Source organism: Aquarana catesbeiana, linkage group LG09 (assembly GCF_042186555.1).
Source record: "Aquarana catesbeiana isolate 2022-GZ linkage group LG09, ASM4218655v1, whole genome shotgun sequence".
Lineage (NCBI taxonomy): Eukaryota > Metazoa > Chordata > Amphibia > Anura > Ranidae > Aquarana > Aquarana catesbeiana.
Genome location: NC_133332.1, coordinates 203,946,242 through 203,963,425, shown reverse-complemented (window position 1 = coordinate 203,963,425; position 17,184 = coordinate 203,946,242). Strand labels below are relative to the sequence as shown.

Genomic DNA, 17,184 nt, shown 5'->3' with positions numbered 1-17,184 from the left:
AACATCTCTATGGCCTAAGAAACCAGAAGCTACGAGCATTTCATGACTTAGATTTCGCCGGATGTAAACAGCGCCATTGGGAAATTGGGAAAGCATTTTAGCACACCGATCTTGGTGTGGTCAGATGCTTTGAGGGCAGAGGAGAGATCTAGGGTCTAATAGACCCCAATTTTCAAAAAAGAGTACCTGTCACTACCTATTGCTATCATAGGGGATATTTACAATCCCTGAGATAACAATAAAAATGATTAAAAAAAAAAAATTAAAAAATGAAAGGGACAATTTAAAAAAAGATAAAAAAGCAAAAAAAAAAAAAGAAAGCAAAAAAAAAAAAGCACCCCTGCCCCCCCCTGCTCTCGCGCTAAGGCGAACGCAAACGTCGGTCTGGCGTCAAATGTAAACAGCAATTGCACCATGCATGTGAGGTATCACCGCGAAGATCAGATCGAGGGCAGTCATTTTAGCAGTAGTCCTCCTCTGTAAATCTAAAGTGGTAACCTGTAAAGGCTTTTAAAAATGTATTTATTTTGTTGCCACTGCACGTTTGTGCGCAATTTTAAAGCATGTCATGTTTGGTACCCATGTACTCAGCCTAAGATCATCTTTTTTTATTTCATCAAACATTTGGGCAATATAGTGTGTTTTAGTGCATTCAAATTTTAAAAAGTGTGTTTTTTCCCCAAAAAATGCGTTTGAAAAATCGCTGCGCAAATACTGTGTGAAAAAAAAAAAATGAAACACCCACCATTTTAATCTGTAGGGCATTTGCTTTAAAAATATATATATAATGTTTGGGGGTTCAAAGTAATTTTCTTGCAAAAAAAAATAATTTTTTCATGTAAACAAAAAGTGTCAGAAAGGGCTTTGTCTTCAAGTGGTTAGAAGAGTGGGTGGTGTGTGACATAAGTTAATAAATGTTGTGCATAAAATACCAGGACAGTTCAGAACCCACCCAAATGACCCCATTTTGGAAAGTAGACACCCCAAGCTATTTGCTGAGAGGCATGTCGAGTCCATGGAATATTTTATATTGTGACACAAGTTGCGGAAAAGAGACAATTTTTTTTTTTTTTTTTGCACAAAATTGTCACTAAATGATATATTGCTCAAACATGCCATGGGAATATGTGAAATTACACCCCAAAATACATTCTGTTGCTTCTTTTGAGTACGGGGATACCACATGTGTGAGACTTTTTGGGAGTCTAGCTGCGTACGGGACCCCGAAAACCAAGCACCGCCTTCAGGCTTTCTAAGGGCGTAAATTTTTGATTTCACTCTTCACTGCCCATCACAGTTTCGGAGGCCATGGAATGCCCAGGTGGCACAAAACCCCCCAAATTACCCTATTTTGGAGAGTAGACACCCCAAGCTATTTGCTGAGAGGTATAGTGAGTATTTTGCAGACCTCACTTTTTGTCACAAAGTTTTGAAAATTGAAAAAAGAAAAAAAATAATTTTTTTTCTTGTCTTTCTTCATTTTCAAAAACAAATGAGAGCTGCAAAATACTCATCATGCCTCTCAGCAAATAGCTTGGGGTGTCTACTTTCCAAAATGGGGTCATTTGGGGGGGGGGGGGGGTTGTGAAACCTGGGCATTCCATGGCCTCCGAAACTATGATAGGCAGTGAAGAGTGAAATCAAAAATTTACACCCTTAGAAATCCTGAAGGCGGTAATTGGTTTTCGGGGCCACGTACGCGGCTAGGCTCCCAAAAAGTCCCACACATGTGGTATCCCCATACTCAGAAGCAGCTAAATGTATTTTGGGGTGCAATTCCACATATGCCCATGGCCTGTGTGAGCAATATATCATTTAGTGACAACTTTGTGCAAAAAAAAAAAAAAAAAAAATTTGTCACTTTCCCGCAACTTGTGTCAAAATATAAAATATTCCATGGACTCAACATGCCTCTCAGCAAATAGCTTGGGGTGTCTACTTTCCAAAATGGGGTCATTGGGGGGGGGGGGGGGGTTGTGCCATCTGGGCATTTTATGGCCTTCAAAACCGTGATAGGTAGTGAGGAGTGAAATCAAAAATTTACGCCCTTAGAAATCCTGAAGGCGGTGATTGGTTTTCGGGGCCCCGTACGTGGCTAGGCTCCCAAAAAGTCCCACACATGTGGTATCCCCGTACTCAGGAGAAGCCGCTGAATGTATTTTGGGGTGCAATTACACATATGCCCACGGCCTGTGTGAGCAATATATCATTTAGTGACAACTTTTTGTAATTTTTTTTTTTGTCATTATTCAATCACTTGGGACAAAAAAAAAAATAAATATTCAATGGGCTCAACATGCCTCTCAGCAATTTTCTTGGGGTGTCTACTTTCCAAAATGGGGTAATTTGGGGGGGCGTTTGTACTGCCCTGCCATTTTAGCACATCAAGAAATGACATAGGCAGTCATAAACTAAAAGCTGTGTAAATTCCAGAAATTGTACCCTAGTTTGTAGACACTATAACTTTTGCGCAAACCAATAAATATACGCTTATTGACATTTTTTTTACCAAAGACATGTGGCCGAATACATTTTGGCCTAAATGTATGACTAAAATTGAGTTTATTGGATTTTTTTATAACAAAAAGTAGAAAATATCATTTTTTTTCAAAATTTTCGGTCTTTTTCCGTTTATAGCGTAAAAAATAAAAACCACAGAGGTGAGCAAATACCATCAAAAGAAAGCTCTATTTGTGGGAAGAAAAGCACGCAAATTTCGTTTGGGTACAGCATTGCATGACCGCGCAATTAGCAGTTAAAGCGACGCAGTGCCAAATTGTAAAAAGTGCTCTGGTCAGGAAGGGGGTAAATCCTTCCGGGGCTGAAGTGGTTAAAAAAAAAAAAATAAGCAGTAGTTAGCCCATTTTTTTTTTTTAGTATAATGTGAAAGATTTTACGTCGCGAGAATCGTTATCTTTTTATTCTAAGCAAAAAAATCGTGATTCTCATTTTGGCCAGAATCGTGCAGCTCTAGTGGATGGATGGGTAGGTGGATGGATGGAGCGAGGAAGGAGATATTTAATGACCAGGAGATGGTAGATCTCCCTGTCAGTTGTTCTGATTCAGCACAGATCAGTGTACAATGAAGGAAGCTTGAGGCGCCTTGAGGCGATTCAGTTCGCATTTGCTGCGCTTTACAAATCATTCATTCATTCATTCCCCTCCTGCTGTCATCTCCTGTCCTCCCAGCACAATGTCACCATGCCATCCAGTATGATCAGATCCCCCCAGCCAGGGAGAAGCTCTGATCTTTCCTCTCAGACTGGGAGTAAATGCAGCTGGGTGAGAGGAGGACAGCCGAACAACTAGCATAACATTACCCACTGCGTGCCTGGCTGCCCCTCCCCCTACCTGCCACACATTTAACACTAGCAGCCCCATCCAGATGTACTGTCCTGGGAATGCGCTAAAAGCTTCTCAACCCTTCACTGCCTCTGCACTCCCGCCTCCTCCTCCCCAGATCCACTACACACACACAGTACTGCGATCACACTGCAGGTCTGAGAGCACAACACAAGTGTGCTCTGCTTAATCTTACCTCCTAGCAGCTTTTTCAGTGATATACCCCGATCACCAGCTGACTCCTCTGCTCATTTCTTGTGTTCCATCGGACCAGCCAGGATGAGTTACTCAAAAAAATGGAAGTGATTGGCGGGTCCGATAAAAGCGCCGCCCTACGTCCTACGGACACGACAAGTGGGAGTGCAGAGAGCACAGATTTGCACTCCATGTGCAGTCTAAATGCCAGCCAATAGATTTGCTTGCCCGCAATCACATGATTGTGATGACATAATGCTTCCCATAGCACCTCTGTGTCTGGCGCCACGCCCCCCCTCACACACTTAAGGGGACATTTTTACTTTATTTTATTGATGAGTAGCTCTGAGGGGCAGCGCCCCTGCACCCCCTATGGATGGGCCGCCACTGGCTGATGCTGTGCTGTAAGTCTTTGCTCTGTGGCTGCCATATTCGTTTTGTGCTAATCAATGCACCAGAAAAGATAAAGCTATTATTTACAACTTGTTGTTGGCATCTGAGTGGCCTGGCAGAGTGCTGAAGAATTATTACGCTTCTGAATGGCAGCTATACGGTGCCAGCATCTGGACGGAGAGCAGCAGGTGCAGATCAGCTGGTGTCTCCCTGTTGCCTAATATAGCGTAATCTCTTTACCTCCGGGGGGAGGAGAAGAAGAGGATTTAGTTATTTAGATAATCTTTCCGCCGGATCCCCCTCCTCTCTAAGCAGAGGGCCAGTCAGCAGGTCCATTAACCCCATCGCTTGCCAGCTAAGGTTTTTGCTAAGAGTTCATCAAAGAGTACCGGTCATTAATAGTTCCATGAAGAAGCCATTCTGTTCACTTCTAACCTATCAATTCAGGAGGGATAAACTATTTTCACTGTCTTGTTGTTGGACCCTGGCAGACAGGCACATTCTCTCAAGTACTCACATAACACAAGAAAAGTGACAGCAGCCATACCAGAATTTCCCACACTGTTACCATGGGGAGGCATTTAGAAACAGAGCTGAGGTGTAAAAGACAGGGTCCAGTTCAAACATCACTGCTTAACTAAGGTCTTATATGTGCTCCAGTATTAAAGAATATTATCCACCCACAGTGTTATTTAATAAAAAATATTATATACGGTTTATTATATATTAATAAAATACCATTTACCCTTTTTGGCAGACCTGAGGAGAAACCTTTTGTGTTTTACTTATATGATGTGAAGGACATTGGATAGCAATAGAAGCATTCAGTTCTGTAACTGTTCCCATAGTTACTGTAGTGTAATGACCGTGAAGCCAGAAACTTTGCCATTTCATTTTCTTCTTCTCTAGAGACACTATGGGGAGACCACATGTGTCTACCTCGTTCAATGTCTGAATTAGAGGCTGCAGCATCAGGGAGTCACCACCATGGTAAGAAAGAGGATATCAGGTAGAACCAAACAGAAGAATACAGATGCTTGTTGTTTGGCTGTGATGCAATACTCCTACAAGCCGGTTCAGGATGAGAAATGAGATTCGGTTTGCCGGGCACAGCATGCAAGAAAGCTTTCTAGTGCTCAACAAATTTAAAAGTCAAAGCACAGCTTGGGCAGAAGAGACACTTCCTAGCATGGGTAATAAAGAAAAAAGTATCTCTGGCCAACGTATCTCTAGTGCTGTCCCCTGCAAACTCAATCGCTCATTTAATCAGCACTGGTTCTCTTTCAGGTTGGATGATACCCAGCCTTCGTGCGAGCCCTCGGGCTGGGGGGGTTGTCAAGGCCTCACCCACCATCCTGGACCCACAGTAGAATGCTAAATAGAATAAAGAAATCGTTTCAAAACCTTTTCCACCTTTAATGCGACCTATTAACTGTACAACAAACTAAAACCTTTTAGGTGGAGGGAAGTAAAAATAAAAAGCTAAAATAATATGGTTGCATAAGTGTGCACACCCTTAAACTAATACTTTTTAAAGCACCTTTTGATTTTATTACAGCACTCAGTCTTTTTGGCTATGAGTCTATGGCACATCTTGACTTGCCAATATTTGCCCACTCTTCTTTGCAAAAACACTCTGTCGGATTGCGATCTCCTGTGCACAGACCTCTTCAGATCACCCCACAGATTTTCAATTGGATTCAGGTCTGGGCTCTGGCTGGGCCATGCCAAAACTTTAAGCCTCTTCTGGTGAAGCCATTCCGTTGTTGATTTGGATGTATGCTTTGGGTCGCTGTCATGCTGAAAGATGTTCATGTTCTTTCTAGCAGAAGGTTTTGTGCCAATATGAACTGGTATTTGGAACTGTTCATAATTCCCTCTACCTTGACTAAGGCCTCTGTTCCAGCTGAAGAAAAACAGCCCCAAAGCATGATGCTGCCACCACCATGCTTCACTGTGGGTATGGTGTTCTTTTGGTGATGTGCAGTGTTGTTTTTGTGCCAAACATATCTCTTGGAATTATAGCCAAAAAAGTCCAATCTTGGTTTCATCAGACCACAAAACACATTTTCCCACATGCTTTTGGGAGACTGCATTTTTTGCAAAATTTAGCCAGGGTTGGATGTTTTTCTTCGTAAGAAAAGGCTTCCGTTTTGCCACTCTAACCCATAGCCCAGACATATGAAGAATACAGGAGATTGTTGTCACATGTACCACACAGACAGTACTTGCCAGATATTCCTGCTGCTCCTTTCTTGGCAGCCTCCCTGAACAGTTTTCTTCTTGTCTTTTCATACATATTGGAGGGACGTCCAGTTCTTGGTAATCTCACTGTTGTGCCGTATTTTCCCCACTTGATGACTGTCTTCACTGTGTTCCATGTAAATCTAATGCCTTGGAAATTTTTTTGTATCCTTCTCCTGACTGATTCCTTTTAACAATGAGATCCCTCTGATGCTTTGGAAGCTCTCTGTGGACCATGGCTTTTGCTGTAGGAGGCGACTAAGAAAATGTCAGGAAAGACCTACTAGAACAGCTGAACTTTATTTGGGGTTAATCAGAGGCACTTTAAATGATGGCAGGTGTGTACTTACGCCTATTTAACATGAGTTTGAATGTGATTGCTCAATTCGGAACACAGCTACATCATCCCCAGTTATAAAAGAGGGGGTGCACACTTATGCAATTACATTATTTTAGTTTTTTATTTTTATCCTCACCCCCCCACCCCCCCCACAAAAGATTTCAGTTTGTTTTTCAATTGAGTTGTACAGTTCACAGGTAACAGGAAAAAGTTCTGAAATTATTTAGCTTTGTCTCACTTTTTTACATCACAGAAACCTGACATTTTAACAGGGGTGTGTAGACTTTTTATATCCACTGTAATTGGACTACCTTGCATTTTTTAGTTTCAGTATATTATTGTCCAGTGCCTGTCTCATTACCATATGCTGATGCACTTATATTAGTTCACAGTGGCGGTTGGTGCTCAAAATTTCTTGGGGGGGGGGGGGGGGGGGGGGGGCGCAAACAAACTGAAAGATTCTAAAAAAATACTTAAAAAAAAAAAAAAAAACATCAATTGCAGCCTCACTGTGCCTATCAAATTCAGCCACTTGTGCCAATCGTATGCAGCCACTTGTGCCAATCGTATGCAGCCACTTGTGCCAATCGTATGCAGCCACTTGTGCCAATCGTATGCAGCCACTTGTGCCAATCGTATGCAGCCACTTGTGCCAATCGTATGCAGCCACTTGTGCCAATCGTATGCAGCCACTTGTGCCCATCATATGCAGCCACTTGTGCCCATCATATGCAGCCACTTGTGCCCATCATATGCAGCCACTTGTGCCCATCATATGCAGCCACTTGTGCCCATCATATGCAGCCACTTGTGCCCATCATATGCAGCCACTTGTGCCCATCATATGCAGCCACTTGTGCCCATCATATGCAGCCACTAGTGCCCATCAAATGCAGCCACTTGTGCCCATCATATGCAGCCACTTGTGCCCATCAAATGCAGCCACTTGTGATGCAACGACCCTCCCCCCCACTCGCAGCTCTGGCAGCACACACAACCCCGCGGCTGCCAGACCCCCCCGGAATTTACCGCCAGGCAGCAGCTCCTCTCCAAGACAGTGCACCAGAGCGGCAGCGACCTCTGCTCCAGCATGCGTCTCCTCAGCTCCTCTTCCTAAGCGCCAGGCATCCAATAGGGTGGCCTGGCGGTTTGGCCAATCAGGAAACAGGTCTTACGCCCTGCCTCCTGATTGGCGGGGAGGAAGGTTAGTGTGAAAACAGCGAAAATTAATTCACTATCGTCACACAATTGGGTGGGATCAGGGTGCACTCTCTGCGCCCCGAGCCCACCCTATTTTGAAGCCTATTAGAGCCTCTGGCTCTAATCAAGTGCTTCAAAATGTACCACCCTCTCCCGCCCCGCCATAGGAATCCAATGCGCCCAGCATCCTGAAAGGGGCTGGGAGCATGGATGGGGGGGTCGTGCCCGTGCGCCCACAATGCACGGGCTGCCACTGTTATTTCATCAAAAGCTGTAACTGGATTTGTTTGACAGTGCTTATTTATTGTGTGTCATCATTATTCATCTTTTTACTAATATTGAGGTTTTTATTCACTGATCCTTTAGGCTACAATTTTGTTTAATATATGTAGTTGCCTGATTATCGATATACCCCACCCAAATTTTGTCTGTAATGTCATCTTTTATTATTCTTATATCTTCTTCTGCTTCCATGTACTGGGACAATCAGACAGGGTTGAGCTCATGAACTGTGCTGTACTTTTCTTTTCTTAGTACGTAACAGTCTCTTGTAACAGCAGGAATCTCTATCATGCCAGTCACTTTTAGTATGCATCTCTGTGTAAAATAAGTCTCTTGAAACATACAGCAGTCTCTAGCAATGCAGCAGCTTTTTCTTGTAACAGACTCTTTAGAGGACAATCCAAACTGAAGGTAACCCTGTCTGGAAGGGTTTCTTCCCAGTGACACTCTAACATCTGTCAATAAATCTCTATTGTCTAAGCTACTCACAGACTTCCACTAAAATAAAAAGCAGTCAAGTACATCTATTATACTGGAAGTATTCCACATGACAACATTAACAAGTATATTTTTCAGACACTCACCTGAGGATTGCCGGTGCCAAACCCAAGGCCAGGATTGGAGAGGGACATTGATGGACCCAGAGGTGAGCTGATAACGGAGTACGGTGGGCCCATTCCATTGATAGGTGAACTAAGGGGTGAGTGAAGTTGAGTGGGTGATCCCAGCGACGGGCTGAGCCCAGAGCTGCTTAAGGATGGATGAAGCAGGGGAGCGGTCATAGAACCACGAATACCTGGAGAGTTCAAGGCCGCGGAATTGACCTGGGTGGAGAAATCTGTAGAGACAAAAAGAGAAGATTTAATTAAAAATAAAAAGGAAAGCGGGAAAAAAAATACAATGAACAAGAGACATTACTATGGTGGTCATGTTGTCACTAGTAGTAATGTGCAGTCACTTATATCAGAAGGAACTTATGACATCACCAAAACCATTCTGATGTCTCTAATACAGTGCCTTGAAAAAGTATTCATACCCCTTGAAATGTTCCACATTTTTTTCATGTTACAACCAAAAATGTAAATGTATTTTATTGGGATTATTTGTGATAGATCACCACAAAGTGGCACATAATTGTGAAGTGGAAGGAAAATGACAAATGGTTTTCAAATTTTTTTACAAATAAATATCTGAAAAGTGTGGCGTGCATTTGTATTCAGTCCCCTTTACTCTGAAACCCCTACCTAAAATCTAGCGGAACCAATTGCCTTCAGAAGTCACCTAATTAGGAAATAGAGTCCACCTGTGTGTAATTTTATCCCAGTATAAATACAGCTGTTCCGTGAAGCTCTCAGAGGTTTGGTAGAGAACATCAGTGAACAAGTAGCATCACGAAGACCAAAGTACACAACAGATAGGTCAGGGATAAAGTTGTGGAGAAGTTTAAAGCAGGGTTAGGTTATAAAAAAAAAATCCCAAGCTTTAAATATCTCACAGAGCACTGTTCAATCCATCATCTGAAAATTGAAAGAGTATGGCACAACTGCAAACCTACCAAGACATGGTCGTCCACCTAAACTGACAGGCCGGTCAAGGAGAGCATTAATCAGAGAAGCAGCCAAGAGGTCCATGGTAACTCTGGAGGAGCTGCAGAGATCCACAGCTCAGGTGGGGGAATCTGTTTCAAGAACAACTATTGGTCGTTCACTCTACAAATCTGGCCTTTATGGAAGCGTGGCAAGAAGAAAGCCATTATTGAAAGAAAACCATAAGAAGCCCCGTTTGCAGTTTGCGAGAAGCCATGTGGAGGAAACAGCAAACATCAGGAAAAAGGTGCTCTGGCCAGATGAGACCAAAATTGAACTTTTTGGCCTAAAAGCAAAACGCAATGTAGTGGCAGAAAGCTAACACTGCACATCACCCTGAACACACTATCCCCACCATAAAACATCATGTTGTGGGGATGCTTTTTAGCAGGTACAGGGAAGCTGGTCAGAGTTGATGGAAAGATGGATAGAGCCAAATACAGGACAATCTTAGAAGAAAACCTATTAGAGTCTGCAAAAGACTTGAGACTGGGGCAGAGGTTCACCTTCCAGCAGGACAATGACCCTAAGGCCTGGTTCACACCTATGCAGATTGCAGCTGATGCATTATCCAGGTGCATTTTGTGTTTTTTCAGTACATGTTTTTGATCTATTGAAGTCTATGGAACCAAAAACACAATCTGCTGGTCCCTGGCCCTTTCCATAAAATGCACAGATGTGAACCATAGGAAACCTTGTTGAATGGTTTGTTGTGTGTTTCTGCAAAACTGAAAACGCACAAAAAATGCATAGGTGTGAACCAGGCCTAAAATGTTCAGCCAGAGCTGCAATGGAGTGGTTTAGATCAAAGCATATTCATTTGTTCGAATGGACCAGTCAAAGTCCAGACCTAAATCCCACTGAAAGTCTGTGGCAAGACTTGAAAATTGCTGTTGATAGATGCTCTCCATCCAATCTGACAGAGCTTGAGCTATTTTGCAAAGAAGAATGGACAAAAATGTCACTCTCTAGATTTGTAAAGCTGGTAGAGACATACCCCAAAAGACTTGCAGCAGTAATTGCAGCGAAAAGTGGTTCTACAAAGTAATGGGGTGGGGGGCTGAATACAAATGCACGTTAAAGCTGCACGATTAATTGTTAAAAAATCGTGATCTCTATTCAACCCCCCTCACGATCTCTATGCAGATTTTCCCGATTCATTCATGTAACAATTGTAGGGAGTTCTCTGTTCACTCAGCTGTCAAAAGAAAAAAACCGGGCAGCCTGCCAAGTTTTTCACAGCATTGTCCATGCTTGTGGAGAGCTGTAAACATTATAACTTTTCCTTATTGGATCAAAGGAATGAGCTTTGGTCTGTGGGGGAAGTTTAACAACTTAAAGACTAAGGCCCCTTTCACACGATCGGACCGTTCAGGTCCGCCTGTCAGTTTTGACGGCGGACCTGAACGGGCGATCCATGTTAGCCTATGGAGCGTCGGATGTCAGCGGAGACATGTCCGCTGACATCCGACCCCGTCCGATCCGCTAAAAGCAGACGTATGGCTCTACGTCCAGATCCGTCGCTGGCGGATCGGATCGGGTGAGATCTGACGAAAACGGACACGCTGTCCGTTTTCGTCCGATCCCTCCATAGGCGGCAGCGGCGCCTGACAAGCCCCTCCCCGCTCAGTGAGCAGAGAGGGACCTGTCATCCGCCGGCTCAGCGGAGATCAACGGACAGATCTCCCGCTGAGCCGGCGGACCGAGGCGGGCTCCGTAGAAACGGAGCCCGCCTCGTGTGAAAGGGGCCTAAACCTTTTTCTGACACTTGTTTCTTACAAAGTTAAAATCAAATATTATATATCTATATATAGATCTAGAGATATCTCTCTATCTATCTATATCTCTATATCTATCTATATCTCTATGTATATCTCTATATCTATCTATATCTCTATGTATATCTCTATATCTATCTCATATATATATATATATATATATATATATATATATATATATATACACACACACATACACATACATACACACATTATATATATATATATATATATATATATATATATATATATATATATATATATATGTGTGTATGTATGTGTATGTGTGTGTATATATATATATATATATATATATATATACACATACATACATACATACACAGTGGCTTGCGAAAGTATTCGGCCCCCTTGAACTTTTCAACCTTTTGCCACATTTCAGGCTTCAAACATAAAGATATAACATTTTTATTTTTTGTGAAGAATCACCAACAAGTGGGACACAATTGTGAAGTGGAACGAAATCTTTTGGATTTTTGAAACTTTTTTAACTAATAAAAAAATGAAAAGTGGGGCATGCAAAATTATTCGGCCCCCTTGCGTTAATACTTTGTAGAGCCACCTTTTGCTGCGATTACAGCTGCAAGTCGCTTGGGGTATGTCTCTATCAGTTTTGCACATCGAGAGACTGAAATTCTTGCCCATTCTTCCTTGCAAAACAGCTCGAGCTCAGTGAGATTGGATGGAGAGCGTTTGTGAACAGCAGTTTTCAGCTCTTTCCAGATTCTTGATTGGATTCAGGTCTGGACTTTGACTTGGCCATTCTATCACCTGGATACGTTTATTTGTGAACCATTCCTTTGTAGATTTTGCTGTATGTTTGGGATCATTGTCTTGTTGGAAGATGAATCTCCGTCCCAGTTTCAGGTCTTTTGCAGACTCCAACAGGTTTTCATCCAGAATGGTCCTGTATTTGGCTGCATCCATCTTCCCCTCAATTTTAACCATCTTCCCTGTCCCTGCTGAAGAAAAGCAGGCCCAAACCATGATGCTGCCACCACCATGTTTGACAGTGGGGATGGTGTGTTGAGTGTGATGAGCTGTGTTGCTTTTATGCCAAACATATCATTTTGCATTGTGGCCAAAAAGTTCAATTTTGGTTTCATCGGACCAGAGCACCTTCTTCCACATGTTTGGTGTGTCTCCCAGGTGGCTTGTGGCAAAATTTAGACGAGACTTTTTATGGATATCTGTGAGAAATGGCTTTCTTCTTGCCACTCTTCCATAAAGGCCAGATTTGTGCAGTGTACGACTGATTGTTGTCCTATGGACAGACTCTCCCACCTCAGCTGTAGTTCTCTGCAGTTCATCCAGAGTGATCATGGGCCTCTTGGCTGCATCTCTGATCAGTCTTCTCCTTGTCTGAGCTGAAAGTTTAGAGGGACAGCCAGGTCTTGGTAGATTTGCAGTGGTCTGATACTCCTTCCATTTCAAAATGATCGCTTGCACAGTGCTCCTTGGGATGTTTAAAGCTTGGGAAATCTTTTTGTATCCAAATCCGGCTTTAAACTTCTCCACAACAGTATTACGGACCTGCCTGGTGTGTTCCTTGGTCTTCATGATGCTCTCTGCGCTTTCAACAGAACCCTGAGACTATCACAGAGCAGGTGCATTTATACAGAGATTTGATTACACACAGGTGGATTCTATTTATCACCATCAGTCATTTAGGACAACATTGGATCATTCAGAGATCCTCGCTGAACTTCTGGAGTGAGTTTGCTGCACTGAAAGTAAAGGGGCCGAATAATTTTGCACGCACCACTTTTCAGTTTTTTAATTGCTAAAAAAGTTTAAAATATCCAATAGATTGTTGGTGATTCTTCACAAAAAAATTAAAATTTTATATCTTTATGTTTGAAGCCTGAAATGTGGCAAAAGATTGAAAAGTTCAAGGGGGCCGAATACTTTCGCAAGCCACTGATATAGATATATAGATATCTATATATCTATATAGATATCTATATCTATATCTATCTATATAGCTATAGCTATATAGATATCTTTAGCAGAGAACCTACGGAATAAAAGGCAATTGCTGCAATATTTTTTGTCACACTGTATTTGCGCAGCAGTCTTTCAAACGTAATTTTTTGGGAAAAAATACACTTCAATGAATTAAAAAAAAAAAACCTAAACAGTAAAGTTAGCCCAATTTTTTTTTTTTGTATAATGTGAAAGATGATGTTACGCCACGAGAATCGCGGTCTTTATTCTAAGCAAAAAAATAGTGATTCTCATTTTAGCCAGAATCGTGCAGCTCTAATGCACGCTACACTTTTCATTTATCATTTTCCTTCTACTTCACAATTATGTGCCACTTTGTGTTAGTATATCACAAACTCCCAATAAAATACATTTACGTTTTTGGTTGTAACAAGGCAAAATGTGGAAAATTTCAAGGGGTATGAATACTTTTTCAAGGCACTGTATACTGTAGTAGCCTGACAGTAACCTCAGTTGGAGCTACTGATATACTGCTGAAAGATTTACCTACCAAATCACAAAAGAACCAGTGGGGCACTGGCTAAACTGCACCTTGTGCTTCAATGTCGTCATCAGTTCTTAGTGAATCTTTAGGTTGAATATACAACCTATAAACAGTCTCCCCAACCAACCAGTAAGCAAATCTAATAAGACAGGGAAATACGTTTACGTATGCTAGACCCAACACTGATTTGGCACATCCACCATGACAGTAGTGTGAAATCCCTGGATGAAATATGAATGACATCAGTGCTCGTCCTGCCTATTCTCATTCAACATGTCGCCCTTTCATGTTTTCTGACAACATTTCCTACTTTCCTGCCTAGATGACATCAGTGGGGTCACAGTGGCTGACAGCGGGAAAGGATTAGGGGCCCTGACCCCTGCGGGGGCCACAGCTGGATTCCATTCAATGCCTCACCATATTGCTATGCTGCCGTTTCTTCTATCGCTGTAAAGTATATTATCTGCACACAGAACCAGACAAGCTTTCTCAAACACCTATTTGTGGTTTTCTGGAGCTCACTTTTATACTGGGGCATATCTTTTACACCTTGACCCATTCATAATTTTCCCTCCTGTATTCTGTAAGATGCACTTTTAAAGGGTTTTCCTACAAAATGCAGTTCTTCAATCAAAGAAAACCAATTCAGATTTACCTATCCTTGAAATAGCGCATATACAACGGTACCTTTAAAAAGTATTCATACCCCTTGAAATTTTCCACATTTTGTCATGTTACAGCCAAAAACATAAATGTATTTTATTGGGATTTTATGAGATAGACCAACACAAAGTGGCACGTAATTGTGACGTGGAAGGAAAACGATAAATGGTTTTTAACATTTTTTACAAATAAATATGTGAAAAGTGTGACGTGCATTTGTATTCAGCCCCCCTGAGTTAATACTTTATAGAACCGCCTTTTGCTGCAAATACAGCTGCAAGTGTTTTTGGGTATGTGTCTACCAGCCTTGCACTCTAGAGAGTGATATTTTTTCACATTCATCTCTACAAAATAGCTCAAGCTCTGTCAGATTGGATGGAGAATGTCTGTGAACAGCAATTTTCAAGTCTTGCCACAGATTCTCAATTGGATTTAGGTCTGGTCATTCTAACACATGAATATGCTTTGATCTGAACCATTCCATTGTAGCTCTGGCTGTATGTTTAGGGTCGCTGTCTTGCTGGAAGGTGAACCTCCGCCCCAGTCTCAAGTCTTTTGCAGACTGTAACAGGTTTTCTTCTAAGATTTCCCTGTATTTGGCTCCAGACATCTTCTCATCAACTCTGACCAGCTTCCCTGTGCCTGCTGAAGAAAAGCACCCCCACAACATGATGCTGCCATCATCATGTTTCAAGGTGGGGATGGGGTGTTCAGGGTGATGTGAAGTGTTAATTTTCTGCCACGCATAGCATTTTGCTTTTAGGCCAAAAAGTTCAATTTTGGTCTTATCTGACCAGAGCACCTTCTTCCACATGTTTGCTGTGTTCCCCACATGGCTTCTCGCAAACTGCAAACAGGGCTTCTTATGGCTTTCTTTCAACAATGGCTTTCTTCTTGCCACTCTTCCATAAAGGCCAGATTTGTAGAGTGAACGACTTATAGTTGTCCTTTAAACAGAATCCCCCACCTGAGCTGTGGATCTCTGCAGCTCCTCCAGAGTTACCATGGGCCTCTTGGCTGCTTCTCTGATTAATGCTCTCCTTGGCTGGTCTGTCAATTTAGGTGGACGGCCATGTCTAGGTAGGTCTGCAGTTGTGCCATACTCTTTCCATTTTCGGATGATTGATTGAACAGTGCTCCATGAGATGTTCAAAGTTTGGGATTTTTTTTTTATAACCTAACCCAGTTTTAAACTTCTCCACAACTTTATCCCTGACCTGTCTGGTGTGTTCCTTGGCCTTCATGGAGCGGTTTATTCACGAAGGTTCTCTAACAAACCTCTGATGGCTTCTTAGAACATTTGAATACAAATTCACGCTACACTTTTCAGATATTTATTTGTAAACAATTTTGAAAACCATTTATAATTTTCCTTTCACTTCACAATTATGTGCCACTTTTTTGTTGGTCTATCACATAAAATCCCAATAGAACACATTTATGTTTTTGGTTGCAACAGGGCAAAATGTGGAAAATTTCAAGGTGTATGAATACTTTTACAATGCACCGTACCTTCATTACATCGCATTGTCTGAAGGCATTGTTCATGCAGGAGAAAAAAAAGGGAAAATCCCATTGCATCCTGGGATTTTTTTCTCGGGTTCAGACTTGCCCTAAATTATACTAAGATAAGACATGCACCATAGTGCAAAAATCGAAGGCTATACAGTTGGTGGTCAGAGAGAATATCATAACAATTAGGGCTGAAAAGTATCTATGCATTCCTGAAATATGTGTGAATCGCAATGCACACTACGTGTGTTAAATGTTTTGGTTCTTTTCTTTTTAAAATTGCACCCCAATGCACTAAAGCAAAGTACCACAATGCTCTGCACTGGCATTTGGGATTTTTTTTTAACTTTTTGGTCAATCCTTTAAATCCAACGCATATAAAAGGTGACATATCACCTGTTCACGCATGTGCATAACTGTGCAGTAATGTAAATGGGCCCCTAAAGTTTTATTCACATAAAAGGTTGTATGTTTTGTTAAATGATACCGAGCCAAACAGAAATCCATATTCAGAGAAAGATTTTAAAAAGTACTTGTAGGCCTGATTAAGTATGAGAGGGTCTGGAGCAGATGGTTGGCGGCTGGTGAAACGTGTACTTGAGATGCCCATGCCTCATCCCCCCCCCCCCCCTCCCCTGTTCCCCTTTTTCTTTTCTCTTCTTCTTTATTATGTACTGGCTCCATATCCATTGGGTATTTTGCTTTATGTCACAAGGATACTTCAATGTGTTTTATGTATTTCTACTGCTTTGGCCATGTTGGCTTATATCGACTTATGTGCCATGCATATACTTTTCAATAAAGTTGGTTTTCCAATTAAAAAAAAAAAAAAACACCTGTAGACCAGTCGCAGCCCGTCCATAGGGGGTGCATGGGCACCTCCTCCCCTGTCCATGTGCCCGGCCCCCTAATCTACATGCAGGGCGCCACGAACCCACCCACTTGTGAGACAATAGCAAATTAATATTCGCTATGGTCTTTCTTATTCTCCTCCCGGCCAATAAGGGTTGGCGTTGGTTTGCCCCCCCCCCCCCCCCCAAAAAAATATAGAGCACCAGCCACCACTGCTGTAGACACCTATAATACATTGTGTTTCATTTGCATCTCTCCATGCACATTGGTTGAAATTTGTCAAACAGT

The 17,184-nt window shown here is 42.1% G+C and overlaps 1 protein-coding gene across 5 annotated transcripts in view; it reads right to left on the bottom strand.

Annotated features, from left to right (window-relative positions):
• The window catches only part of RXRA (retinoid X receptor alpha), a 310,855-nt gene that overhangs the window by 98,570 nt on the left and 195,101 nt on the right, over window positions 1-17,184 (bottom strand). For all 5 annotated transcript variants that reach the window (XM_073599591.1, XM_073599593.1, XM_073599592.1 and 2 more), the window contains one exon: window positions 8,581-8,834. In XM_073599591.1, the coding sequence (XP_073455692.1) occupies window positions 8,581-8,834 (254 nt within the window). The remainder of the gene's footprint in view (window positions 1-8,580; window positions 8,835-17,184) is intronic.